Source organism: Nilaparvata lugens, chromosome 3, assembly GCF_014356525.2.
Source record: "Nilaparvata lugens isolate BPH chromosome 3, ASM1435652v1, whole genome shotgun sequence".
Classification (NCBI taxonomy): domain Eukaryota; kingdom Metazoa; phylum Arthropoda; class Insecta; order Hemiptera; family Delphacidae; genus Nilaparvata; species Nilaparvata lugens.
The window spans coordinates 74,110,470-74,138,465 of NC_052506.1; the positions used below are offsets into that span (position 1 = coordinate 74,110,470).

The window sequence follows — 27,996 nt, forward strand, 5'->3', positions numbered from 1 at the left end:
TTTGTCCTACACCGCTGTATGCCATCATATATCCTCCAATATCTTTTGCTCCTTGTAATTTCTTTTTAGTTTCAGTTAAGACAGTGATATTGATTCCTTTTTCCTTCATAATTTCTACTAACTCAATTTCTTTCAAATGCAAACCTCCTCTTATATTCCAAGCTGCTAAATTTAACAAATCCGTTATTCCAAATCGTTTATGTTTGCTATTTCCATTTTTATTTCCTAAATTTCGGTCTGGTTTATATCCTTTTTGAAACTTGTGAGTGATAGTGAGATTCCCCTAAAGACGTTACCAGCGTCTAGTAGAGTAGTCCAATGGTGGGGCCGCCACCTTAGAGCATCTGAACACACTCTGGGCTTTCATTCGGAGATCCCAACTCCTAGGCTCCTCCGCCTCTTCAGCCGTTGGGAATTGATCCTTTTCCGCCTTCAGAGCCGTTGACCATCAACATTTTAAGGGAAAACAAAATAAAATGAAAATAGAAGAATATTTATAAGGTAGGGAGGACAGGATAGAGAAAGAGAGCAGCGCGCGACCACAGGATGACAGATTGACACCTTACCGAAGCAAGGTGCCCCCATCATCCTTTTAGCCGCGCTCTGCAAGAGAATGGCACAAAGCTGAGTCAATGGAAAGGTGCCATTCTATAAATAATAGATCCAAGCATGTCGAAGATGAAGAAGGTAATAGGAAGAAAGGCTTGGAAAGGGGAGGTCCCTTTTAGTCGCCTCTTACGAACAAGCAGGGATTACTGTGAGTACTACCCCTACCACACTGGGGGAACTGATAAACATAATTATATAATTATTACATAATTACATGACTAATTATATAATTATTACATAATTATATGACTATTTATATAAATATTACACAATTATATTAACTTACAGTAGGGAAGACTAAAATTATGGATACCGAAAAGTGAAGAAGTAATATATTATTTGAAGCTGAAAATCTCTATATGGTGGAACTGACCTCGAGCGTTCAAATCATACCCTGGTTAGTTATTGGGAAAAGTCTTTCAATTATCAGAATTTGAGATGATGAACGAAGAATTAGTAATGTGAATGAAATTGCAATATATTTTACATTATTTTAAAGCGGTGAGAAATGGAAAGCAATGGTGCGGAGAATGCTCAGCATAAATATTACTTTGAATGCAATTGCTTTGCAAAGTGAAAATCGAGTGATAAGAAAGCATATTGGTTTGTGGGCAGGCTATGGAGGCTAAATGAAGGGGAAAGTGTTGTGCGCCCTCAGCTACTGCTATAAGCATCGACAGAAGTCAGTCGACGTGGGCTGTTGCAATGGAAGCTGATCAGAGTGCATTGAATCGTTGTTTTCTTCTCACATTTACCAGAAGCCGCTCTAAAGCAATAAGTTACCATCGGTTGAAAAATAAAATTAAACGCATTCACCGAGTAAAACAATGATAACGATTATAATAGCAGGGACAGCGGAAAGTGCTCTTATAATAATAGTACTAGGGGAAGGCGTTGCAATGTAGTCCCGTAATTTATGCCAGAGCGGGGTGTGGTGAGCTTAATTCCGATATGGATCGTTTGCTGTGTTCCAGACCGGTAGCCGGGCACCGATCGACTCCTGACTCCTGACTTCTGACTCCCAACTCCTGGAGCTCCAAGCAATGATTTAGAGTCTGCCAGGAAAGCTTCTCGGATTGCAAACCTCCTGCATCCACTGCTGATTCATATTGGAGCTTTGTGGCGAGTTAATCTTTCTAATTGAATTCCGTGACTTCCTGCAGTGGGATCTTCAGGTTTTTCTCTACTTCTTCATATTGAATTTAGATAGCCTCCTGTTGATGAAAAATCCTATGTACTATATTGCACAATACATGAATACTTCATATTGAATGAAATTTAGATAGCTTCCTGTGTATGAAACATCCCATGTTCTATATTGCACAATATTTTCCCACAATATCCATATTTTATGACTTACCCATCATAACATCCCTCATACAAAATACAAATATTATGACAAGTGTAAGGAAACATTTTCTCTAATAAGCTTTGAGAGATTTTTGCGAAGATATAGGCCGATTAATATAATCATTTATGAGCTACATCCACATTGACATAATTGGAGTTTTGTTATCACAAAAAATTATGTTATTCATGCTACATTATTATGATGAACAATGATTGTATATACCAAGGCTGTGGAAACGATTAGTACAGTAGACTAAGTTATCAGTACTCAGTTCAACTCAATTTCTCACTATTAGCCTACTCGTTCTTATTATTGTCCAATATTCAAGATATACCTAGTTGCTGTCATACATACCGTAATTTTATGGATTGTATGAATCAACCATATGGATTGTATTATCTTATTTTATTTCAAATATAATACAGAAAAATATCAGACAAACTCTTCAATTTATAATTTGCGCTCTGATAATAGCCATAGTCGTATTAAAATACTAGCCGTCAGGCTCGCTTCGCTCGCCATATCCGTCTAGCAAGGGGGCTCCGCCCCCTGGACCCCCGACTGGATCGTCCAGGAATGAGATCAGCAGGCTCGCTTCGCTCGCCTGCATTTTTCATTTGGACATTTTTATCATATGTTAGGACAATCCAGTCGGGGGTCCAGACTAAACGGCTGGCTAAACGGATATGGCGAGCGAAGCGAGCCTGACGGCTAGTAATATAATATTCCCAGGATTGAAGTAGCAGTGACCAATCAATTTTTCCGCGATAAATGCATTTAAATCTTCAACTTTGTGCCAACCTAACAAAGTCAACTCAACTTAATGCCAACCTGACAAAATTATTAATTTAGTTGCCAGTTAACAACTGTTTCGAAGAGGTACTCTATCTAGATTATAGTTCTATACTAACATATGATATGGAAATTTCAATTATAATTAAAAGATTGGGAGAAGAAGAATATACATGCTAAAAGACGAACTTTAAGCCCTTAAAAACCACCCTTAGAGTTGAAATATTGCCAAAAGATTTCTTAGTGCGCCTCTAAAGGGCCAACTGAACATACCTACCAAATTTGAACGTTTTTGGTCCGGTAGATTTTTAGTTCTGCGAGTGAGTGAGTGAGTGAGTGAGTGAGTGAGTGAGTGCCATTTCGCTTTTATATTATAAGAGCTTAAGTAATAAATAGGTTACCTGGCTTGTAATGTTCATAGGCCTATCCTCATTTGTGTCCTTATTAATGCCTTGTTGGCCAAAACTTTCACTTTTTTAACAAACACTTGACACTTAATCCATTTTTAAAATATGAGTCTCTTTTCGTCCACGCAAAGTAAGGTAGCAGACACACTGCAGACGGCGATAGTAGCGGAGATCGACGCTGAGGGGGGCGCGATGGAGTCCAACGCCCAGATATCTTCAATCACCGCCAAGAATCCTGTGAACAGTAATAAACCGTTAAATGTCTCCCAAGAAGCAATAAGGAGGGTTATAGTAGAGGGGATGATCAAGTCATTTTCTAATAGTTTAGAAAAAACAATGACCACAGTAATGAAGAACTTAAAGGCGGAAATGAAGGAATGCGGGAATCACTGAAGGATACATCGGTAAGAATGGGTAAGGAGACTGCGGAAAGAATAGATAACCTACCAGCACAAAACACTTCACAATTCATGAAATAGCTACAAACAGGAACAATAGTCAACTTATTTCCATAAATAAACAACAGAATAGTAAATCTACACAAATAGCTCACCTAAATTCTGATATAAATCAAAACAAAGTACAACTTAATTCATTGGAGACAGCCGTTGGAGAACAGCAATTATTTTCATCTGAATTAAATGCCGAAGTAGTAGATAATGAAACAGAAGCTTCTAGTCATTGGAAACAGGCCCAAGAGAAGTTGGTACAACTTGAAAGTCAAATACATCAATTTCCGCACGAGAATATAGAGCCTATTCCCATAGCAACGTTTGATTCACTACACAGTTTCAATGAATTAGGCCGTTTTGACAATACAGACCGCTATCTCCAACCTAAAGAATTTATAGATCAGATAAAACTAGTTCAATCATTAACACCCACCTCTTGGAATTTTTGGCGTCTTCGTTTGACTAGTTTATTGATTGGCGAACCCCTGATGTTCTTTCGGAGTAGAGCCCATGAATTTACATCATTGGATGAGTTTGTAGCTGTCTTCCTGGAACAGTATTGGAGCAGAAGTAAACAGTTGGACGTGCTAGCGGACATCATATCATGCGATTTCAACCCTAACTTAGACGGTGCATGTACCACTTTCGTCACTGCCCTACAGTTTAAAAATTCTCAATTGAGCGAGCCCATTAAGGAATCGGCATTAGCAAGTATTATTTTAAAGAAGCTACCGTATCAAGTTAGAATGGCTCTCGCCACACAACCCATTACTGATTGCAAACAGCTGATAAATCATTTATATGGCATACAGTCTGTGATGGCAATATCAAACCACCGTTCAGACCAGAGATACGCACCAAATCAACATAACTCAAATTAATCAATATAACAGCCAAAATTATGAATCAGTACCATATGATTGCTCACGACCTACTCCTCAATTTGAACACCGAAATGATCATAACACAATAATAATTGGAATAATAGAAGCTTTCAAAATTGTCAAACAAATCATTATCCACAGCAAACCTACAAAAGAAATTATTATTATGGCCGTGATCGATTTAACACAAATAATGATTACACTCAGAATAATTACAATAGAAATTACAAACCGCCACCTCATCAAATAAGTACAAACTACACATTAGAGCATGCGTCCAGATCAAATAAACCAAGACACAAGATAACCCACCACCAACGCAGAGAAGACCACAGCTAAAAATTACGAATACATGATAACCCCGATACAACCCACGCAAGCTCAGAAAAAATAGATAGAGAAAATAAAGATACTACAGCCTCATATACCACCTTTGTGAACGGTTTACCGAAAATATTAGAAAAACAGAAGTTAATACAAGATAAACCACCACCAAAAACCAGCTGTAAGCATCAATCCCTACTGAGCATCCTGTTTCCCACCGAAGAGCAACCCGCCACCAAAGAGTCACTACTAAATATAAGCAGTCACCAGGATCATGCCAACCTGACAAAATTATTAATTTAGTTGCCATTAACAACTGTTTCGAAGAGGTACTCTATCTAGATTATAGTTCTATACTAACATATGATATGGAAATTTCAATTATAATTAAAAGATTGGGAGAAGAAGAATATACATGCTAAAAGACGAACTTTAAGCCCTTAAAAACCACCCTTAGAGTTGAAATATTGCCAAAAGATTTCTTAGTGCGCCTCTAAAGGGCCAACTGAACATACCTACCAAATTTGAACGTTTTTGGTCCGGTAGATTTTTAGTTCTGCGAGTGAGTGAGTGAGTGAGTGAGTGAGTGAGTGAGTGCCATTTCGCTTTTATATATATAGATGTTGAGAAATTATTTCAGGAAAACAAATGAGCTGTAAGTGAACTGGATGCTACAACATTCAGTGGAGTGTTGATCGTTTCACGGTTATTATTATTTATTTATTTCCAATTATTTATTTAGTAGAATTGATGTCTCCTCTCCTAGTATCTGAAGAGATGATTGTACCCACAGCTTTCAACTGATATTTTTGTATTTTTTGTTGATTTTAGATTAATGTTACAGAAATTCATTATATGTACAGGGAATCTATGTTTGTGAAAATGATTAGAACTGTATAGTTTTTTGATACCAAACGAGGAAAGCTACTCTTTCTCTGTACTATGAAATATGACCATTTGATATGACTGAATTTTGACGAAGACCATCAAAACCATAAATCCATAGAACCATAGATCCATTTCATTTGTTGATGTGGATTAGTAGGCCCACCCAACCTGTAGAAATTTCGGGTTGCTCAGCATGATACAAGCCAGCCGTAGGCACTGTATCCAAATGATAGATGAACACCAACCCACTCAACATGTAAAAATTTCAAGTGTGAGTTCAGCTCAAGTCAATCGTTCACAATGCATTGCTGCTTGATTTATTGATCAACATTATATACTCCTAATTCAATTACCTCCCAAATAGTCTATCATTATGATATGGGATGTATCTATTATAGCTGCCTTCACGCGGCCGTGAAGCTAAATTCCAGTGTATCACCTTGCTTAAAACCTGATACTGAATATCACGTTATAAATAATTAATATCATAAGAACTTTCCGCGTGGGAAGGCTCCTATGTACTAAAATCAGTTCCTCAGTAATTTAAAACACGTTCTTACTGAAAGGTTATTCTGATGTTGATCATACAATGTGTACCATGGAACATCATATCCATACATCGTTTAATGACTCAAAACAAAAAATAACATGTTACAGAATAGCATGAACCAGTTTATATGAGTCTTTATCCAATAATGGGAGCTGTCCGGATCGAATTGACTCAACTGATTGACGTTTACCTTCTAGTTTTCCATTAATAAATAATGCAATCGGTGATGATTTATATTTCATAAATAAATCTCCAAGCATTCACTTAATATCATGTGAAATTCAAACCAACAACATCACAAGTTCAAACATGTAAAGTTACGGTATCAATGTTACTCATTACTTGAATAAATTGAATTGAAAATGACAAGAAAAAAAGGTTAGATAGTGAATATAATTCTATGATACTTTTTGATTCTATAAAAAGCATGATACTATCTCGATTGACAGTGACTGTCAATTTTCAAATTTCTTTCTTAGTTGGAGTTAGAAATGTCAAACTGTAGATTACATTAAATTGAAAATAAATTAAGATACATAAAAAATAAACTCAGTTTTGGACATCATAGATTGGTAGTTTTTGTAATATTCATTTACCCAGTATTTGGTGAAGTGGAATTTATGTTTATCTTGTTGTTACATCATTATACTGAGAAGTAGGTTCAAAATATTACTAAAAGACTGTGTTGTAGATATGATGGAAATATTATATTGTTATTATTAAATGAATCTATGATTGATAATTGGAAATTTAATATTATAAAATGTTTATTGTTGTAAGCCTAATGAGTTATAATGAGCCGAAATTAAGAATATTAGATGAAAATAATGAAAGGAAGATGAGTTAAGAGTACAGATTGATTGGAAAAAGAATGGATTAAAAGGAATTATCATAAATGAAGCTTGGAATTATTTAAAGGAATACACCAGATACAAGGGCTTTAAATTTATGATGAAAAATTATCAATAGGACAGCCTCACAAATCAACAGCAGATAACCTAGCCAGCCTACAACATCTACAAACAGAATGCAAGAAGATGCAAGTAAATCACAACATTTCCACATGCAATATCGTTGAATTTGAAATAAATATGATAAGAAATCAAGGAAAACATTATTATCAAACCGATTACTAACCTTCCTTAATAAATTTAATCTTGGCATAGGACCGCATGGCAACAATCCAGTGTTTTAATTCCTTCCAACCGTTAGAAGCCTGCAATAAGGAAAAGAACAATTTTTAAATATGTAATTAAATTATATACATCAGATAAAAAAGGACACAAGCGGGGATAATAAAATTAAAATTTGTTAATTACCTTTTTAAGAGAAAAAATTGAGCAGTTAGGTTAGTTATGAAAGTCGATAGCAAATTCTGATGTAACATGTAACACTATGAATTGTAGAACAGCGACAGCTGACCAAAGCCACCCAAATCAAATGAATGTAATGTCTGTTGAACATATGTTTATAAAAAGAAGTACTGTACCCAAAGAGTTATTTATTATTGTTATTTATTATATTTATTAATGTCGATATATTTATTTATATGTTTTTATATTTATTACTTTTAATTATGCCACGTTTGTTACCTGAAAAGACTTAAAGTGATACCAGTTACCAAAACCAAAGAGCCATTAGCAAAGAAAGTATTGTACCTGATGTATAGAAAATTATTTATATTAAGACCTAAGAAATACTATAAGATATAAGCCCAGAAGTTTATGAATCGAAATATTGTCTAAAAGGAATCATTTATGAGAATTATGAAATGTGTGTAGTTAAGTTGGCGGCCCTGCAAGCGGCGAATTTAAAAATTACTGTGTTGTAAATGTTGTCAGGAGGAGTGCGTTTAGAAGTTTATATTTATGATATTTTTATGTGTGTTGAGGAGGAGAATTTGTTATGGTTTTTGATAAAGGTATAAAGGAGATGCAGCAAATATGTCTGCGAAATGTGATAGAAGTAGGAGAGTATAATTTATAAATAAAGTATAGTGTATATCAATGTATTGAAGGGTGGGTTTTCATTAAAAACATTGTGATTCTCAAATATTTTGAATTCAAACCCAGGGGCGCGTGTAACATATTTAAATCTGGGTAGATGAAAAGCCCTAACAGAAATAGTAATAGGTCTAAAATAAGTAATTGGCTAATATCGCCAAGCAGATAATAAACAAGATTAGATAGCATCAGCTTGTTCTGGCTAAATGGTACAAGAACTTAAAAAGGATTTGAAGGAAGTTTATTGCTCATAAATAGATTATTATATAAAATATTTGAAGATTGAGGTTATGTAGATGTATTCACGGATCGGTGACCTAGAGATCGATCAACCGAAGAACGTAGAATCTGACCAAAACCCCTTGGCAGAGCTTTATTGCAATCAGATGGTGTGCAACATGAAAAAACACCCGTCCACGTGGCTAATTATTAGGTAGCATGGAATTAATATTAATGTATAGAATATTACTAGCATGCAAAGAGCATAATAAAAACCAAATAAAAATAATTTAATGTATTCAGGAAATAAGAGTTACCAGGCGCATGAATACCTAATAAAATTTGCATGCACCAATAGTAAAACGGCAGTTAATAGGCGGCAACTGTAGGCCAATTCAAAAATATTTATATATATTTATATAAATGTACTAGATTTTGTGTAAAAATTTGTGTAATCTATGTTATCAATATGGCTCGAATGCAAAGAAATTATTAATCATATAATCTAAGCAATATTTTGGCATTTTTTGTAAGATCTATTTGAATTTAATGGCGGAGGATTAAGATATTTAAATTTTATGCTAATTTGAAAGTCGGAAAGAGGATCTGTAAAACTTGAGAAGGAAGAACCAGCACTCGCCAGCCAGATGCCACCATAAGAGGACCCCAAATATTTTAGAGCGAAGTACCTTATTAATAATTTTGCAAAATTAAAGTTAAAGTAAATTATTAAATTTCTTAAAAGACTTCGTGATGCTATTGTGAAGCAGAAGTCATTTTTCATTTTTATTAAATTTATAACCCCTTGGAGGAGACGATTCCGGCTACCATATTCCCGGACCACATGGAGTTGGATCGACATCGGCGGCTTACAAGAAGATTTTCGACACGTGAGTGATTAAATTTGAATTTAGTGATGGGCGCCCTAGTGCTTCGAAATGATCTGATGATCAAAGCTAGCTCGCCGAAAGGGTTATTATAAATTAAGAATTATAAGAGTAATACTTGCGCAAGTAGAAATTAGTATTAAAGGTATTTAATTGAAAGAAAAATATAGATCAATATTTTAGAAATTTCTATTTAATCAAAGAAGTACGAAATCTAGGCTATCAAACGTATGCATACAATATTTAATTTTTTACAATACAATTTGCGATAATTTATCATAGTTCTAATTCACTAGACGAATGGCTCTACCTATTCCGTCAGGTGCCGAATCTTGCACCCTGAGATAAAAATATATATTCGATACAAATAAATCTACTAAATACTAGAGATTTTAATATATAGATATATTTGGATTATTAGTGGCTAATTTATCAAGCTGATCTTAGAGCACATATTTATGATTGAATTATCCAAGCAGACAAGTATTAGCAAGTACATGTCACAGCTACATGCCAAAGAATGCATATGATTTCAAGATAAAGGCACATGGTAATGATTCGTGCCATAAATCTAGAATATAAAGTTAGCCTGTGGTATTTTTATTGATTTCAAATATTGTTCTATTTTTATATTATATTTTTTATCGCTCTATATATATTTTTTGCCTCGACTGATCTTTGCATTATTTATGTAATATATGTGTAAAATTTTCATGGTGTGCAATTTATTTTATATTCCTCATCTCTATAGTATAAGTATCATTAATATATATATATTTATTATTATTGAATTACAAGAGTTATTGGAGAAGCCCATATCTAGGCCTATCAAGATTTTTTTTTTTTTAAGACTGAATACTAATAGAAAACCACGCCCTAATTATATTAAATCTCATGCTTTACCGACTGATGCCAAGCAGGAGGCTAATCGTTATTTTTATATAAAGAATAACGTGACAATGTATACCCACCGCACCTTGCACATTTCTGTAACCCACTCTAGCATTCAAATCTCCAGCATTGATCAGGTGATCCATTTTGTATTTATTGACATGCTTTTGTAGCTCTTCATAAAAAGATTCACTTAGTTCTTCTCTAATTCCTTCTGGAGCATAAATTCCTATTACACATAAGTATCCTCTTTCTATTTTGAATCTCATGACAATAATCCTTTCATTGATGTAAGAGTAAGACTCTATTTTATTTTTCCACTTGTCATCTACTAATATGGCCACTCCATCACAAGCTCGCTGATTTTGTCCTACACCGCTGTATGCCATCATATATCCTCCAATATCTTTTGCTCCTTGTAATTTCTTTTAGTTTCAGTTAAGACAGTGATATTGATTCCTTTTTCCTTCATAATTTCTACTAACTCAATTTCTTTCAAATGCAAACCTCCTCATATATTCCAAGCTGCTAAATTTAAGAAATCCGTTATTCCAAATCGTTTATGTTTGCTATTTCCATTTTTATTTCCAAAATTTCGGTCCGGTTTATATCCTTTTTGAAACTTGTGAGTGATAGTGAGATTCCCCTAAAGACGTTACCAGCGTCTAGTAGAGTAGTCCAATGGTGGGGCCGCCACCTTAGAGCATCTGAACACACTCTGGGCTTTCATTCGGAGATCCCAACTCCTAGGCTCCTCCGCCTCTTCAGCCGTTGGGAATTGATCCTCTTCCGCCTTCAGAGCCGTTGACCATCAACATTTCAAGGGAAAACAAAATAAAATGAAAATAGAAGAATATTCATAAGGTAGGGAGGACAGGATAGAGAAAGAGAGCAGCGCGCGACCACAGGATGACAGATTGACACCTTACCGAAGCAAGGTGCCCCCATCATCCTTTTAGCCGCGCTCTGCAAGAGAATGGCACAAAGCTGAGTCAATGGAAAGGTGCCATTCTAGAAATAATAGATCCAAGCATGTCGAAGATGAAGAAGGTAATAGGAAGAAAGGCTTGGAAAGGGGAGGTCCCTTTTAGTCGCCTCTTACGAACAAGCAGGGATTACTGTGAGTACAATTCTACTACCCCTACCACACTGGGGGAACTGATAAACATAATTATATAATTATTACATAATTATATGACTAATTATATAATTATTACATAATTATATGACTATTTATATAAATATTACATAATTATATTAACTTACAGTAGGGAAGACTAAAAATTATGGATACCGAAAAGTGAAGAAGTAATATAATTATTATTTGAAGCTGAAAATCTCTATATGGTGGAACTGACCTACCCTGGTTAGTTATTGGGAAAAGTCTTTCAATTATCAGAATTTGAGATAATGAACGAAGAGTTAGTAATGTGAATGAAATTGCAATATATTTTACATTATTTTAAAGCGGTGAGAAATGGAAAGCAATGGTGCGGAGAATGCTCAGCATAAATATTACTTTGAATGCAATTGCTTTGCAAAGTGAAAATCGAGTGATAAGAAAGCATATTGGTTTGTGGGCAGGCTATGGAGGCTAAATGAAGGGGAAAGTGTTGTGCGCCCTCAGCTACTGCTATAAGCATCGACAGAAGTCAGTCGACGTGGGCTGTTGCAATGGAAGCTGATCAGAGTGCATTGAATCGTTGTTTTCTTCTCACATTTACCAGAAGCCGCTCTAAAGCAATAAGTTACCATCGGTTGAAAAATAAAATTAAACGCATTCACCGAGTAAAACAATGATAACGATTATAATAGCAGGGACAGCGGAAAGTGCTCTTATAATAATAGTAATAGGGGGAAGGCGTTGCAATGTAGTCCCGTAATTTATGCCAGAGCGGGGTGTGGTGAGCTTAATTCCGATATGGATCGTTTGCTGTGTTCCAGACCGGTAGCCGGGCACCGATCGACTCCTGACTCCTGACTTCTGACTCCCAACTCCTGGAGCTCCAAGCAATGATTTAGAGTCTGCCAGGAAAGCTTCTCGGATTGCAAACCTCCTGCATCCACTGCTGATTCATATTGGAGCTTTGTGGCGAGTTAATCTTTCTAATTGAATTCCGTGACTTCCTGCAGTGGGATCTTCAGGTTTTTCTCTACTTCTTCATATTGAATTTAGATAGCCTCCTGTTGATGAAAAATCCTATGTACTATATTGCACAATACATGAATACTTCATATTGAATGAAATTTAGATAGCTTCCTGTGTATGAAACATCCCATGTTCTATATTGCACAATATTTTCCCACAATATCCATATTTTATGACTTACCCATCATAACATCCCTCATACAAAATACAAATATTATGACAAGTGTAAGGAAACATTTTCTCTAATAAGCTTTGAGAGATTTTTGCGAAGATATAGGCCGATTAATATAATCATTTATGAGTTACATCCACATTGACATAATTGTTGGAAGATGTGTAATTGGAATTTTGTTATCACAAAAAATGATGTTATTCATGCTACATTATTATGATGAACAATGATTGTATATACCAAGGCTGTGGAAACGATCAGTAGAGTACAGTAGACTAAGTTATCAGTGCTCAGTTCAACTCAATTTCTCACTATTAGCCTACTCGTTCTTATTATTGTCCAATATTCAAGATATACCTAGTTTTCATGCTGTCATACATACCGTAATTTTATGGATTGTATGAATCAACCATATGGATTGTATTCATATCTTATTTTATTTCAAATACAATACAGAAAAATATCAGACAAACTCTTCAATTTATAATTTGCGCTCTGATAATAGCCATAGTCGTATTAAAATATGTTGAGAAATTATTTCAGGAAAACAAATGAGCTGTAAGTGAACTGGATGCTACAACATTCAGTGGAGTGTTGATCGTTTCACGGTTATTATTATTTATTTATTTCCAATTATTTATTTAGTAGAATTGATGTCTCCTCTCCTAGTATCTGAAGACATGATTGTACCCAAAGCTTTCAACTAATATTTTTGTATTTTTTTTGATTTTAGATTAATGTTACAGAAATTCATTGTATGTACAGGGAATCTATGTTTGTGAAAATGATTAGAACTGTATAGTTTTTTGATACCAAACGAGGAAAGCTACTCTTTCTCTGTACTATGAAAATTTGAATATGACTGAATTTTGACGAAGACCATCAAAACCATAGATCCATTTCATTTGTTGATCTGGATTAGTAGGCCCACCCAACCTGTAGAAATTTCGGGTTGCTCAGCATGATACAAGCCAGCCGTAGGCAATGTATCCAAATGATAGATGAACACCAACCCACTCAACATGTAAAAATTTCAAGTGTGAGTTCAGCTCAAGTCAATCGTTCACAATGCATTGCTGCTTGATTTATTGATCAACATTATATACTCCTAATTCAATTACCTCCCAAATAGTCTATCATTATGATATGGGATGTATCTATTATAGCTGCCTTCACGCGGCCGTGAAGCTAAATTCCAGTGTATCACCTTGCTTAAAACCTGATACTGAATATCACGTTATAAATAATTAATATCATAAGAACTTTCCGCGTGGGAAGGCTCCCATGTACTAAAATCAGTTCCTCAGTAATTTAAAACACGTTCTTACTGAAAGGTTATTCTGATGTTGATCATACAATGTGTACCATGGAACATCATATCCATACATCGTTTAATGACTCAAAACAAAAAATAACATGTTACAGAATAGCATGAACCAGTTTATATGAGTCTTTATCCAATAATGGGAGCTGTCCGGATCGAATTGACTCAACTGATTGACGTTTACCTTCTAGTTTTCCATTAATAAATAATGCAATCGGTGATGATTTATATTTCATAAATAAATCTCCAAGCATTCACTTAATATCATGTAAAATTCAAACCAACAACATCACAAGTTCAAACATGTAAAGTTACGGTATCAATGTTACTCATTACTTGAATAAATTGAATTGAAAATGACAAGAAAAAAAGGTTAGATAGTGAATATAATTCTATGATACTTTTTGATTCTATAAAAAGCATGATACTATCTCGATTGACAGTGACTGTCAATATTCAAATTTCTTTCTTAGTTGGAGTTAGAAATGTCAAACTGTAGATTACATTAAATTGAAAATAAATTAAGATACATAAAAAATAAACTCAGTTTTGGACATCATAGATAGGTAGTTTTTGTAATATTCATTTACCCAGTATTTGGTGAAGTGGAATTTATGTTTATCTTGTTGTTACATCATTATACTGAGAAGTAGGTTCAAAATATTACTAGAAAGACAGGAGATGGAAATAATCAATAGAACAAACAATTAAATATCAAGTTTTTATTGAGGATAAGTTCTCTGCGATTGTTGATACGTATTCTTCCGAAAGAATGTGGGCAAGAAAGATGAGCCTAAGATAAGATAGTGAGCGAAGTGAGATTGAGAAAGGTGGAAAATGGATTACGGAGCTAGGAACGAGGATAATGATTTTGTTGTCGATTATATCGGATGATAGAAGTGGGACGAAGTTGGAAATAATGGAATTGAATCCAGTTCCTTGCAGAGCGAATTTCTAGAAAAGTATCCTGGATTACCACGTGAGTTTATGACTACGCGAAATTCGAACACAGCTGCATTATGGACTACTTGTGTGTAGGCTAGAAGCAAGCAAACACCACCTGATCGATAAAAGCCAAAGGAGAATAAATGATAATTCAGATTCCATGCGTCCAGACTCAGTGTCATGAATTTTCAATTCGAAATAGTTACAATGTTATCGTTCTAGACGGGAGAGACAGCATAAAATACAATCTACCAAGGAGAATTTGTCTCGGCCATGTTTCAGGAAACACGCTATCAAAATAAGAATATAAGGTGTATGGCAATAAAATCGAGGACGACGCTCTAAATAAAAAATTAGAATCTATAACCTTAGGTGTAGTGGCTAAGAGGTTTGGTGTCGGTGAATTGTTATTTACAGCGTTGAGCTAAACTGAATTGCTGGCGATCCACTCCTACGTCCGCGACTGCGACTCACTCTTCACCTTAATCTGTGGCCAAGTGCAGCGCGGATTAGGCATTCTGCTGCCAGACCTCACTGCTGCTGCTGCTGAATACACAATCAGCTTTCGTAGCCAATAACTTTGCCGGTTATAGCAGCTATAATGTGGACGCGGCTGGCGACGATGTTGGTGGCCACCGCATTGTGCAAATGTCCGTCTCACTTCCCATTCAGCTACCGGCCAACAACCAACAATACTCTGCTCTTCCTCCCAAAACTTACCTACCGAATAACAACTATTTAAATATCAACAGTGAAAACATACTCGTTGTCAGGACTCGAATTGGGAGAAAGCATGCGCAACATCCATTATTTGGCATTCCAATAAAATGATTTAAATCCTGGCTCAATGTATCTTTAGACGTTGTGTAACTCAATACACACAACTTACCGCAACTATCATTCTGTGATAAATAAAAACCTATGAAATACAACATCGATATCTTATTCTCGGTATTCTTCTCTCACATCTCTTCCATTCAGTTTTCTACGAATCTATGAAATACAACACTAATATCTTATTTTGGGTACCTATTTTTCTTCCACAACTCTCATATTCATATTTCTATGACTATGGAATTTACAACTTGTAATTGATTACCTAGTCACTAGAATGTTGCGTGTGGGCTAATCTCAAACCTCACCTGACCACGAAAGGGAAACATGCGAATACCGTGTATTGTTGCAAAAAAATGGGGAAAACTTCAAAAGACGTTGAGCTTGATAAGCAAAACCATTAATCAATCATTCAAGAAACATTACTCTACAATGACTGAAAAAATTGAAGCTTAATTCCTTGAACTATAAGAAGTGTCTGATCTATTTTATTAGAAGCAGGAAAATAATTGATAAGTTTTAATCTCTCATCAGTCATTTTTTTAGTCATCATGATATTGAAATTTCTAAAAGAATGTAGATTAATAATGGTGTGTTTCACCAGAGACAAAATATTTCTCGATTGGATCTTAGACACTCGTCACTCAACTGTATAAATATGGATATGTGAGAAAAATTAATATTTATGAATCACTTTTGGAACTATTTTTGATGACACGGAATTATGACATCCATTTATAACATTGCCGTCTTCATCTCGTTGTCATTGGCTGATAGCATTGGTCGGTTGGTATCATTGGTGTTGGAGAATTTATTTGAATTTAATATTAATCAATAATAAAATATAATATTTATTACTTTTTCAATTAATATTATTATTATTATTAAAAACACACAAAACAAAGACAAATCACTGATTAAGTGTGGAAACTAGCAGCTATTAGTATTGTAAGCTATTCATCAACGATGGACAATCATGGACGATCATGGTCCATTCTCATGTTAAACGTTTTTTCAATACAGTTATTAGTCTCCATGTGAAAATATGTGAAGGGGATTAAACCATACTCGACTCATTTCAACCCTGTAATCCAACAGAACATCATATTTGATCTGCCATGTTGCAGAATGTAATAAGTCATGATCCGAAGTGTTTATCTTGACATATGAATGAGAAAAAACCTGACCAATGTCAAGGATAATAGCCTATCAGCGAGTCAAGGTCAGATAGTGGGAAGTACGCTAACGTTCAAACGTTAAAAAGATTTATACGGTTGCCTTCCCTTATATGGCTGAGAACTCACATGTCCAACTTTTTTCTTAGACTGGAATAAATCAATAGTAAACGTCTTAATAAAGATCTTACATGAATAATATTAAGTGTTTTTCAGGTCGAAATTCACGAGTGCTCAATTGACATTAATCCGGAATGTTATCGGATTGAAATACAAGTTGTCTAATCGCTTGTGAAATACTGTAACACCTTAATATATTCTGTGGTATTTTCAAAAATATAATTATATGTGAGAGGTGTTGCATGTAGGCTATATCGATCGTCAATCATCGCTTAGAAATACGACTACAATGTCACGTCATGAATATCAACTAACTTATTTAATAAACAGGCTTCAAATATATTCATCATCTATTTACTTTTCAAAAAATGGGAAATTTTGTCAGTTGTGCTTCGAGTTAAAATATTCAAATCAATTCAATCATTTCGTAAAATCTTAACATGCATGAAAATCTGTGTATGATACTGTAAAGAAATGCTCTCATTCCAATAATCAAATTCCAAATCAAATTAATCATGTATTTTGTTCAATGACCGTAATGGAATCGTAACAATACTTGAAAAAAAGTTGAACAGCAAACTATGCTGTGTCGTACTTGTATTTCTGTTATCTGGTTACTGGCAGTAATGGTTCACAGCCCAAAGTCATTCTCGAGCAAGTAGAAATACTCCAGAAATCAATATAATTTATCATCCCTTATCAAAATACTTCACAAATAAACTGAAGAGTTTCTGATACTGTCACTCTCTAATTATTGATTCTTATTCATTTTCACAAAAATATTGTTTCAATTGTTTTTCTCTTGAAACTATCAAATCGTTCATGAAGAACAGAAGAATAAATTATCCATCCATTCTACTTGAGTTCCAGACACCAAAAAGCTAGGAACCTCATTATTTTTTATTGAATATAGGCTTCATAATTCAGTGCTATTAAAGTAAATTTTCATTCACTATAATCATCTCCATTCATTTCATTACTATAAAGTGGATTTCAATTCAATTTCAATCAAAAGAATTTCAATTCCATCGTTCATTTATAATCAGAAATAAGTTTCAGAATATTGTATTTCATCCCATGGTAGTCTAAATGTATTTAAAGTTGGTATTTCTCATTCCATGTTAGTTCGAATGTTGGTAGTAAGAAGGATTTATGGTTTTCATATTTCTGGTATAACCAAGTATTAGTATATTGTGAGCTTTAACGCTTAACGATTTTCAGATAGAATTGCAACCCTCTTGTGCAGACTTGCAGGCAATGCAGGCGTCGCCGACAGAAACCAGGGGGTCATTTTTCAACGGCCAAGTTAGCTGGAAACGTAAGACGATGAGACGTTTGATGCAGTGTCGTAAACGTCAATAGCGAATTATTGATAGATGGGATGGTGCCTGGCTGGTTCGAGATTTTTTTCGATGCCAGCTGTATCGCCAAGATTCGATAGTTGCACCTGAGGCCCGATGAGCCAATGCCTGGCTGGAGAGTGTGCCTCGGCCTGAATCACAGGTTACCCTTGAGAGGAAATTTGATAGGATCAGTGCACGCTCTTGACACGTGGCACTCTGCAAACACCTCCCGGGTGACACCGCGACTGCGATCATCACCGAAAAAATCAATTGCATTTGCTGAACTACAGAAGTAGGCGTGTGTGTATTCTTTCTGTCGTCCGTTAGAAAGTGTTTGTCTCATCAGGAAACAGATGCGACTGGCAGTCGGCCTAGTCGTTTGTCTCTCCCTGATTTTTATTTATCAAAGTTGTTGTGCTGCCGAAAGCTGCACAGAACAATGCGCGCGCGGCACAGGATACGCGACGACCCTTGACACCGGCTCAACTAGAAAAGACGCGCGTCCAAATTGCTCCCCTCTCCCCTCCCCCGGCCAACATTCATCTACTTCCTTCCGTATGTATTCTTATTACATCTAGTTAGACAGCTGCTTCGAAGATAATTTATTGTTCGGTACGAACTGATGCTTCCTGGTGGTGGAGTACAACAAAACCAAAATTAACTGTGATTTAAAAAAAAAAGAAACGGTGTAACGGAGTGAATGAGGAGTTGTGAGTGGTGTGGATTTTCTGGAACTGTGAAGAAAGAGGGTACCACCATATCGAGGATTTATTGTTGAAATGTCAGTTGTCGACTGCTACCAAATTATCAACAGTTAAATACTGGTGAAAAAATTCTTCCATTGAGCTAGTCAAAAATCAAGAGTCGGATTAAATGTCTCATTTTAAATAAGAGCTCAATAAAGTAGTTATGGTAGAAGTTGTCAGAAAAAAATTCTTTCGTGATGATTGTTCAAAGTAATAAATGAAGATTTACTCAGGAGTCATCAAAACATACTGGGATCATAGAGGATAAAATAAAAACATACTGGAATCATTCATGGGCAATCAAAGTAGACCTATATAACAAGTTACTCAATAATACATTAACAAATTAAATTGGTACCGAAAAATGTGAATTCAATTCAACAATCTGACCCAAAATCGTTTTGTTACAACCTTGTTTAGGAAGACTGTCTTTGAATTGTTTGTGTACAAAGACAATAACAGTTCGAGTTGATCAAATCAAATCAAATGTTTCTATTGTCGTTCACAATTATACATGTATTGACAAAGTCATAAAAACGGAGCATATAGTCCTTAGTCTAAAGCTGAGGTGAATAACAACGGAGATAAATAGAATTTAAACAATAAACATCAATTGATCTTTGCAAACATACTTGAAGGGTTATTTTTCCAAAAGTTACAGTTCCATATGATCAGTTTGTAAAGACTGGAGAAGAGAGAATTAATTATGTGTTTTAAAATTCAGTTGCGTTCTTGGAGAAATTGATAACTAGGAGAAAAATGAATTCGATGATTGATGATTTTGTATTATTATTTCTTGGAGTTGTATATCTAGAGACCAGAGAGTATTAAATGTGATTCATTACATTACATTCTATACACTCTAGGTATATCTTGTATTTTATTCTGTCCAATTTCAACAATTCAATATAATAATGTTGGTTAATAGATATGGGGGTTCCAATAACAGTCATTGAACATGACTCCCGCCATGTGTATAGTGTATAGAAGTATAGTGTAGAAACTGCAAAAATATGGAACAGTTCAAGATAAATTAAAACAACAAGAACAACTTGACATGCCTACTACTCCGATGTCAATTTCACGGAATCCCCAGTCTGTTCCAACTACTTCTTCTTCTTTCCAGGATTAGGCGTACACACCAGTTCCTGTTTCAAAGGATATAACTTGTACACTTACCATCTTTTTAGAATTCTACTAATATCACTTCTACCATAAGTTCTATATTTCATTACAGTTTTTTGGATTATATCTGTACAAACTATCGCTGCTAACTATTTAGTACACCCACGCTACCAAATATTTCATCTGCCAATGATAGTTGATGGTCTAGCTCCAGCAAATGCAATCCTCTCTAATTCAAGAAAAATATTGTTTAATGTGGATTATGTATATGAAAAACAAAGAGTATTTGAAATCAGACCTGAGCAAGAACTTGGCGTTACATTGAAAACAAGCCATGTTATGTATACAGTTGAGGAATATAGTTGCAGTGCGGTAGCATTTGGATGAAATAATTGATAATTGAGGGTTTGAGCTTGGGGTGTCACTGGCTGTGAAGAGGGTGCTGGGTGACAAGGAAGCAGATGCGCATTGCACGTGCCTTTACATGGAGAGCAGTACGGTACATCGCCGCGGAGCTCGAGCCCTTGCTTCGGGACTCCCTCGTCAAGAGTCGAATCGGTAACGGCTCTTTTTGCTCACTATTAGAAGAGGGAAGGGGGATAAAAATAGGATCCTTCGCCGATGCGATGCCTGTATGCCGACACCTGCCTACCGCCGCACCGGTATTGTGCATTGAGCGCACAGGAGGGTTGCAAAGTGAGTTTAGCTGCACAGATTGCCTGCAGCGCACAAAAGATCACCCCTCCCTCCCTCGCTCTTCGCCCCCACCTGGACTGCATGAATCCAGCACACACATTGTCTCGCCGTTTTGCCTCAACTTTAAATAGTGCGCCGATCTGTCGAGACAAGGCTCTGGTTGACACCTGCCCCCTCTGCTCCCCCCAACATTTGGCCCACAAATACGTGCCACGCGCCTGTCTAGCGCGACACGCGTGATCCGTGCTGTGGGAGGGACATGTCAAGATTCGACGTGAAGACAACACGAAAATTAATTACTGCCATCACAAACAGGCAAACTGATACGTTGAGTCCTATCCAGCTTAGTGACTAAATTCCCGTTTAGACTTCGATCAAGAAATACATTATACACAAAAACGGGAGTAAGCTGATACTTCATAGCATTGATCCAAGCAGAGAACAATATTTGGGTATTATACTTCTCAGCAGACAAAATTGACGTGCAGCAATCTCTTTTACTGATTATAATTCCATTAGAGACTTCTGAGACATCTGACGTGATGCTATTCCCGGTATAAAAATGTTAGGGATGTCACCTCCCGTCATTGTGAGTTGAGAGGTTTCTTCGTAAAAATCATGTTGATGTATATTGATTCATCCAGTCTGATTTCCAAATGAATTTGTCCTCATTATTTGTAAAAATAATAAATCCAAAACCATAAAGATCCAGCTTGTGGATTGTCACTGGCTCACAACTGAACAGCTTTCCTCAAAAAGTATATCATTCAGCTAACGTACAGTGCTCACCGTAAGTTAGTAGGATCGCTAGATATTTAAAGAATAGGGAAACGAGCTGCAAGACGCATCTTTGGACGATAACAATCCTTATTCACAAAACCAGCTCAACGTTCCATACTAAATATTCAATGGACCAGCTAGGCTATTTAAGCCAGTCCATCGCAAGTTTTCGAAATCTTCACAATAGTTTGTCCTAGAATACAGAGTTAACGAGATTATCTTGGGATGAACATTCTGAATGATCGTATGGTTATCTAATTAACGTTCAGATTTTTCTGTAAGAAAATTCTTGGCTAGCAGTCCTCATGCCTTTTCGAGTGTTCAACTAGAGGAAGAGTTGTATACCTTTGTGAAGATGTCAGGAGAATTGACGAGTGGTAATTATTTTGTGCGGACTGAACAGAGCAGAGCAGAGGGGTTTCATTCATCAGTTGCCAGTGCAAAGGTGTGAATTATTTGTCGGCAAGGCAAAGGTTGGCTCTTTGTCTTTCTTTTCTTGTACGGCTGACAGTTGCTTATACACAGATATAGAGGAATGAATGGGAGGTCAAGTGGATGTTTTTGTCGAAACGAAGAAAGGCGGAAAAGGCAGCTGCTGGTATTCACTGATTTCTGGAAGCTCTTTTAGGGAGTCCTGCTGGCTGCAGCCTCACCATTGTCAGCTGGGTCTCCCCCACGAAAGTGAAGGTAAGATGCAAACAGGTGTCTCCGTCACTTTCTTCAAGAAAATCTGTCTCCACATCTGATGCACTCACACAAATACACACAGACACACACTCACAAGATGTTCTTCCCCTTCTTACCATCCAGCCAGGTTCACTGGCCCGTATTTTATCGTAGGGTAGAGACGAACCATCTACTGTGATTTACTTTGTTTATGGAGCCCTGCTTTTCTCCGAGAAACCACAACTGTGATACCTGGGTATTCCAGCTGAGCATTTTCAGTGATAAATCAAGTGATTATCGTTCATTTATTCATTTTTACAATGGCAGAGTTGAAGTTGAAGTAATCATTGAGAAATTCCAAGAGTTCATAAGAAATTCGCTGTTTAGCCGTCCCCAGCGTCTGTGCTTCTATTTTCATAAAATAAGATAGAGAAAATTCCATAGTACGTGAAATTCAGTTTATCAATATTTACTGTTTTCCAATAACTTCCTTCTGCGACACGGATACTTTCGAGATTGTTTCAAAGTGAATCACATGCTATAAAGTTCAAATCACCAATAGCATAAACTTTAAGATAGGAAAGACGATTTCAAGTTCCAATCAAAAAGCTTTAGATGCGTGCAGACAAGTTAACATTTGATGAGCGTATGTGGTAAAGAGGATGAATAATTATAATAAAATAACACAATGGTGCAAGCAATCCCACATACGTCATTGTAGTGCTGTGGTTAGTGGGCAGCATGAGGCCAGAGTTCACTGTCACAGGAAGAGTTAGTCATCCATTCATCCAGTGAACCCTCCATTCAGTAATAGTCATCATCACTAAAACAATATGTAAATAGGATATTTTATGCGTTTAATTTCCTTGCAGACGCACAGTTCAAGTACCGCGCAACAAGGTATGATTGATGATCTTATCAGCATGTGACTCCTGCTTCATTCGCAATGTGCAACTCACATTCAAACCAAATTCTAGTAGGCGTTCATCAACATAATGCCTTTCTCATAACAACTATGAAACCTATATGGATAACGGCCTATGCAACATATCTGTTAATATGCATTGATTTTGCTGCTTATGGACATTTCATAATATCAGGTCTCTCCAATTCATTCATCTTGGGAAGAGTACCTCAATGCATAAAATTGCCAATAAATTCTCGTGAAAGAAGCTTTGATTGGAATGCCAACAGTGGAAATACATCCTCATTTTCATGATATTTTCTCATAGTTTTGAAATTGGGAAATGACCACTTAGTAAACTTCACTTTTATAATTAAACTGTATAAGATCCACATCGTTTGTATATTATATTGTCTTAAATTTAATGCTTGAAAATTTTAACAATCATTTACGTCTATTCACTCAGTTGATATGGGTATGGGCTTCTATGAATTAAATTTTATCGACGAGAACATAATAATTTGTCATCTTGAAATCTTCATTCCTCCTGTCGAATTATTATTGGGAGAATCAGGAAATGCATTGTCTTGTCTCTATCATTATGAATACTATCATTACCTACAAGATTTACCACCACGTTCATATCCAGAACTCTATCTAGTTCAATTCTATCCATAACTATATTATTATATTCCACCAATTCAATAAAATGAGCTGGTATGCCTGTCATGATTGTTTCTTCTGGTAATGGACTAATGGTATCACAATCACTTCAACAATCCATCATATTTATTCGTTTCTAATAGCAACAATAAACTACAACTTGAGAGCAATAATGGATTGAAGAGAATTTACAATGGTAACGTATGAATATCGTAAGCTATTAGTTAAGTTAATAAAATGTCAAGGACATAAAAACAGCTCTAGCCAAATTAAAACGTCTGCTTCTTGAGATTAATCAACCTATTGACAATAGAACACTCCTAACAATATTTTAAGAGTGGCTATTGTTATGCGTTTCACTCAGGAGAGCTTCCCAGTCGAAATCAATGACATCAATATGCTATCAATACTGACAAAATGATTCTTGCTTGACAGATATCATGCCTGAAGAATGGTTGACAGATGAATCTGTGAAATATATTTCAAGGGGAGTTGAAGAATTTGCATTTTCTACGATTGTTGACTTCAACCTGCGAAAACGTTTTGATTGGCGTTAACTGCTCTTCAAACGTTTGACAGAATGATCAAACTGACTGAACAGTCTATCTATGAAAACTTCTAACTTCTCCAAAGTACATGATACTAGTGCAGTTATCCCATCAGGAAAGTTTGTCAAAAAATTGTATTGTACTTACCATTTACTACTCCTATGAAAAGAGAAAAGATAGCGTAAGTAGAAATCCCATGGTTCATGATCTCTATGTGATATAGTCTATCACACAGTATAATTCATAATTATTCTAGAGTTCCAACGATGAACTAGAAAGCTGGTTCACAATTCATCACAAGATAGAGTATCAACTGCACAATGCTTTTTAAGGAAAGTTCTGATAAAAATAAATGTCAAATTAAAAGTACAGAGCACGCAATCAACACGATCACATTCAATTTCAATCGATTAAGAAACTCCAGGTTTCTCAACTGCCAGTCCACACAATCTCAGGATTATTCCTGGCAATAGTTCAGGAATCAATAAAAATATTCAGAAGGATAGGAAAATGTCAGTTCAGTCCTGTACAGGATAAAATATACGTACAATTGAATGCTCATTGAGAACTTATACTGCTGATGATTTTGATGAGATTTATTACTTTCGATGTCATGACATAGAGTCAAGTCAACTCCAGATCTACTCTGAACGAATTGCATCAATGTGACAAGTTAACTGGGCGTCTCGCCCGCAACATGACGCACCTTTCTAATTAGTCGGTACTCACACCTAGGAAGCCGGAAACCTTCCTGGCTAAGTAACAATCGGGCAACAAGATTAGTTTTGTCGACAAGTTATTAATAGCCGGGGCAGGTTAAGTAATTTAACGGTGGAAATTAAATTTGGCCGGCGTCATATGGACGGTAGTGCCCCATGTGCCGACTTCTCGGCTCCAATTATTGGCTGGTGTGTGCGCGTGGCGCGTGGGCAGAAGCTCAAGCAGGGCCTTGGCATTTCATTTCTTGCCAAGTGATTTAGTGGCGAAACGGAAGGAAAATTATGACAGTGGGGACGAGCCTGTGCCCTGTTAGCAGAAGTCGCGCGGCGCAAAATACCACGCCTCTTTCGCACAACCAGGGTCCGCGCCAATATGAAATATTGCGGGTGTGAACTGCTGCTGCTGCAATTGATGAGTCTGCTCCGGGGACTCGTGAGGTGTCGCGCAATATTGGCATGGCCACAATATGGCAACTTTGCATGTTCAACAATTCACCGGGAAATTTGTGGTTTCCTGAACTTGGTTGTTTGTGTTTCTGATCCAGATGTAACGAACCCTATTTTTGAAAGATATGGGAATAGAAGACGATACACAATATTGTGTTGGTTGTTAGTTGAAGCTGTACTCACTGATTGAATTTTCAGGACTGAACAAACATCCAAGCAAACAACTGAAATACGAGCAACTGAGTACTTGAGAGCAGCCAAAAGTCTGTGTTTAGATCGTTTTTTAATAAATTGATACAAGTAGATAGAATATCTCAGAAACAATTTAATTTATTCAATCCATGTCTTCACATTTGTCATGGCATTAGATGCCATGATTCTGATTAAATCATTTACCAGAAATTTGTAGCTGAAATTTCATCTGTCGAGTATGAGAAATAATTAGAGGAGTTTCACTAAAATATTTAATTATGGAATGACAGTTTATGATTAAATCATAAATGACAGTTGTGCTTCACAATAAAGACTTAGAGGAGTTTACAAGTTGATATACCAGGGCTGAGCTCTTGGTTGTTGAAATACACTACAACTCCAACTATCCCAACTCCGATTATCCGAATCGCTTTTAGAAAAAAGTAGTTCAAATTTATGCGAATTTCAAATATGTTCAGGAATTATTAACACCCTTCTAGCAAAGCTCACTTATACGGTAAAATATTTAACCGGGTTTAATTGAAGTAAATAATACTATAATCACATTAAACGGATTTTTTTTTAGAAATCTCCATTTTTTTGTGAAAACTCCAATTATCCGAACTGGGTCTGGTCCTTTTTTTTATTTGGGTAATTGGAGCTCTTTTGTAGTTTGAAATAGAAAAATATAAATTCTGTTAGTTTTATATCCTGAACACTTTGAATTATTGATATCGTCCGTTCACTATTTGATCCTAAGCACAAAACATGACAGATGACATAAATGCCCAGAACAAGTCAAATCACTACAAACAGTCAAGCGACCGTTAATATGCAAATGAGACACAAGGGCTGATTTTTAATTTGGGCGAACAAACGTATGGAATTCCATTGATAAAATGCGGATGGTGTATAATGGACGGGCTTTTGTGCGTGTATACGATTTCTTATTGTTGTTGGAGGAGGGGGCAGATGTGAGCTCTTTGGCTCGCGCCAGACGCGTGTTTAGAAATGTGGGGCTGATTCACCCCCACGATCTCCGTCCCTCCTCCCCCAACACCTCACCTTTCGCTCCTTTTTTCACCACTGCTGGGCAGGTGGTCCTCCACAATTCTCCACCCTCAATAACTTACAAACTGTGATTTCATTAACTCTACATTGCTGTTTTCACCTTTTTCCATGAAATATATCAATTTCAAATACCAGCAATCTTGGAGACAACAACTCATTTTCATCCTGTTCATGATAGTTCCAACTCAACTAGCCAAGTTGGTCCGGATTTTCATATTTCGATGATAAAGATAGTTGGAAAAGGAGAAATTTGCGATTTTGGTTAGGTGCTGAACATTAAACAACGATGGTAAATCTACAGTTAATAATTTCATGCAAAATCCCGTTCTTATGCGTATTTATGACACAGTCATAATGGTGTTTCCATCTACTTGCTTATGGCATAAACACCTTACTGTTTGGTGTTACTTATCAAAAGTAGATTCTTTGGAAATATTATACTAGGAACAGTAGACTGTGTTCAAAAATTGTCAATATCATCTACCTTCTACAAATAACGACACTTTGTGATATCTTCAATATGTATTTTATGCTGATGATTGATGTAAGTAGAATAACAAAAATTGATGGATAATCAACCGTTATAGGTTTCTTCCAAAGACTATCAGAAGAAGAATAAATTTATCACAATCATATTCATCTCACCCGGCAATCCGCTCCTCATAATAATATATATTCTATAAGTGGTATCCCTTTGGAAAGGGTGGAATTGTTCAAGGACCTGGGGGTGGTATTCAGCTATGACCTCTCTTTCAACTCACATGTTGAGTACACAGTTAATAGAGCCAATCAGCAGATGGGATTCATCTTGAGGACTTGCTCGCCCTTCAGTGATGTAGAGCCTTTGATACTTCTATATAAGTCAATTGTGAGAAGCCTGTTAGAATATGCATGTGAAATTTGGAATCCATATTATAATGAACAGATTTATCTACTGGAACGTTTACAGAACAAATTTTTGAGATGCATTTATTACAGAAAACACAATATCTTTTGTCCTTTTGATTATCCTTCCAATTCACTTAGAAATGAGTTCGATTTTACTTCTTTGAAAGTAAGACGCGATGTCAAATCACTTATTTTCCTTTATAATTTACTAAATAATAAAATTGATTCATCC

At 35.9% G+C, this 27,996-nt stretch overlaps 2 protein-coding genes across 2 annotated transcripts in view; both read left to right on the forward strand.

The window, feature by feature from the left end:
* Positions 1-1,640, forward strand: part of LOC120350573 — a 42,159-nt gene extending 40,519 nt beyond the window's left edge. Inside the window, exon 2 of the mRNA XM_039424537.1 lies at positions 1,584-1,640. Within this exon, the coding sequence (XP_039280471.1) occupies positions 1,584-1,613 (30 nt within the window). The 3' untranslated portion in view covers positions 1,614-1,640. The remainder of the gene's footprint in view (positions 1-1,583) is intronic.
* Positions 1-27,996, forward strand: part of LOC120350572 — a 301,175-nt gene that overhangs the window by 101,417 nt on the left and 171,762 nt on the right. The window lies entirely within an intron of this gene.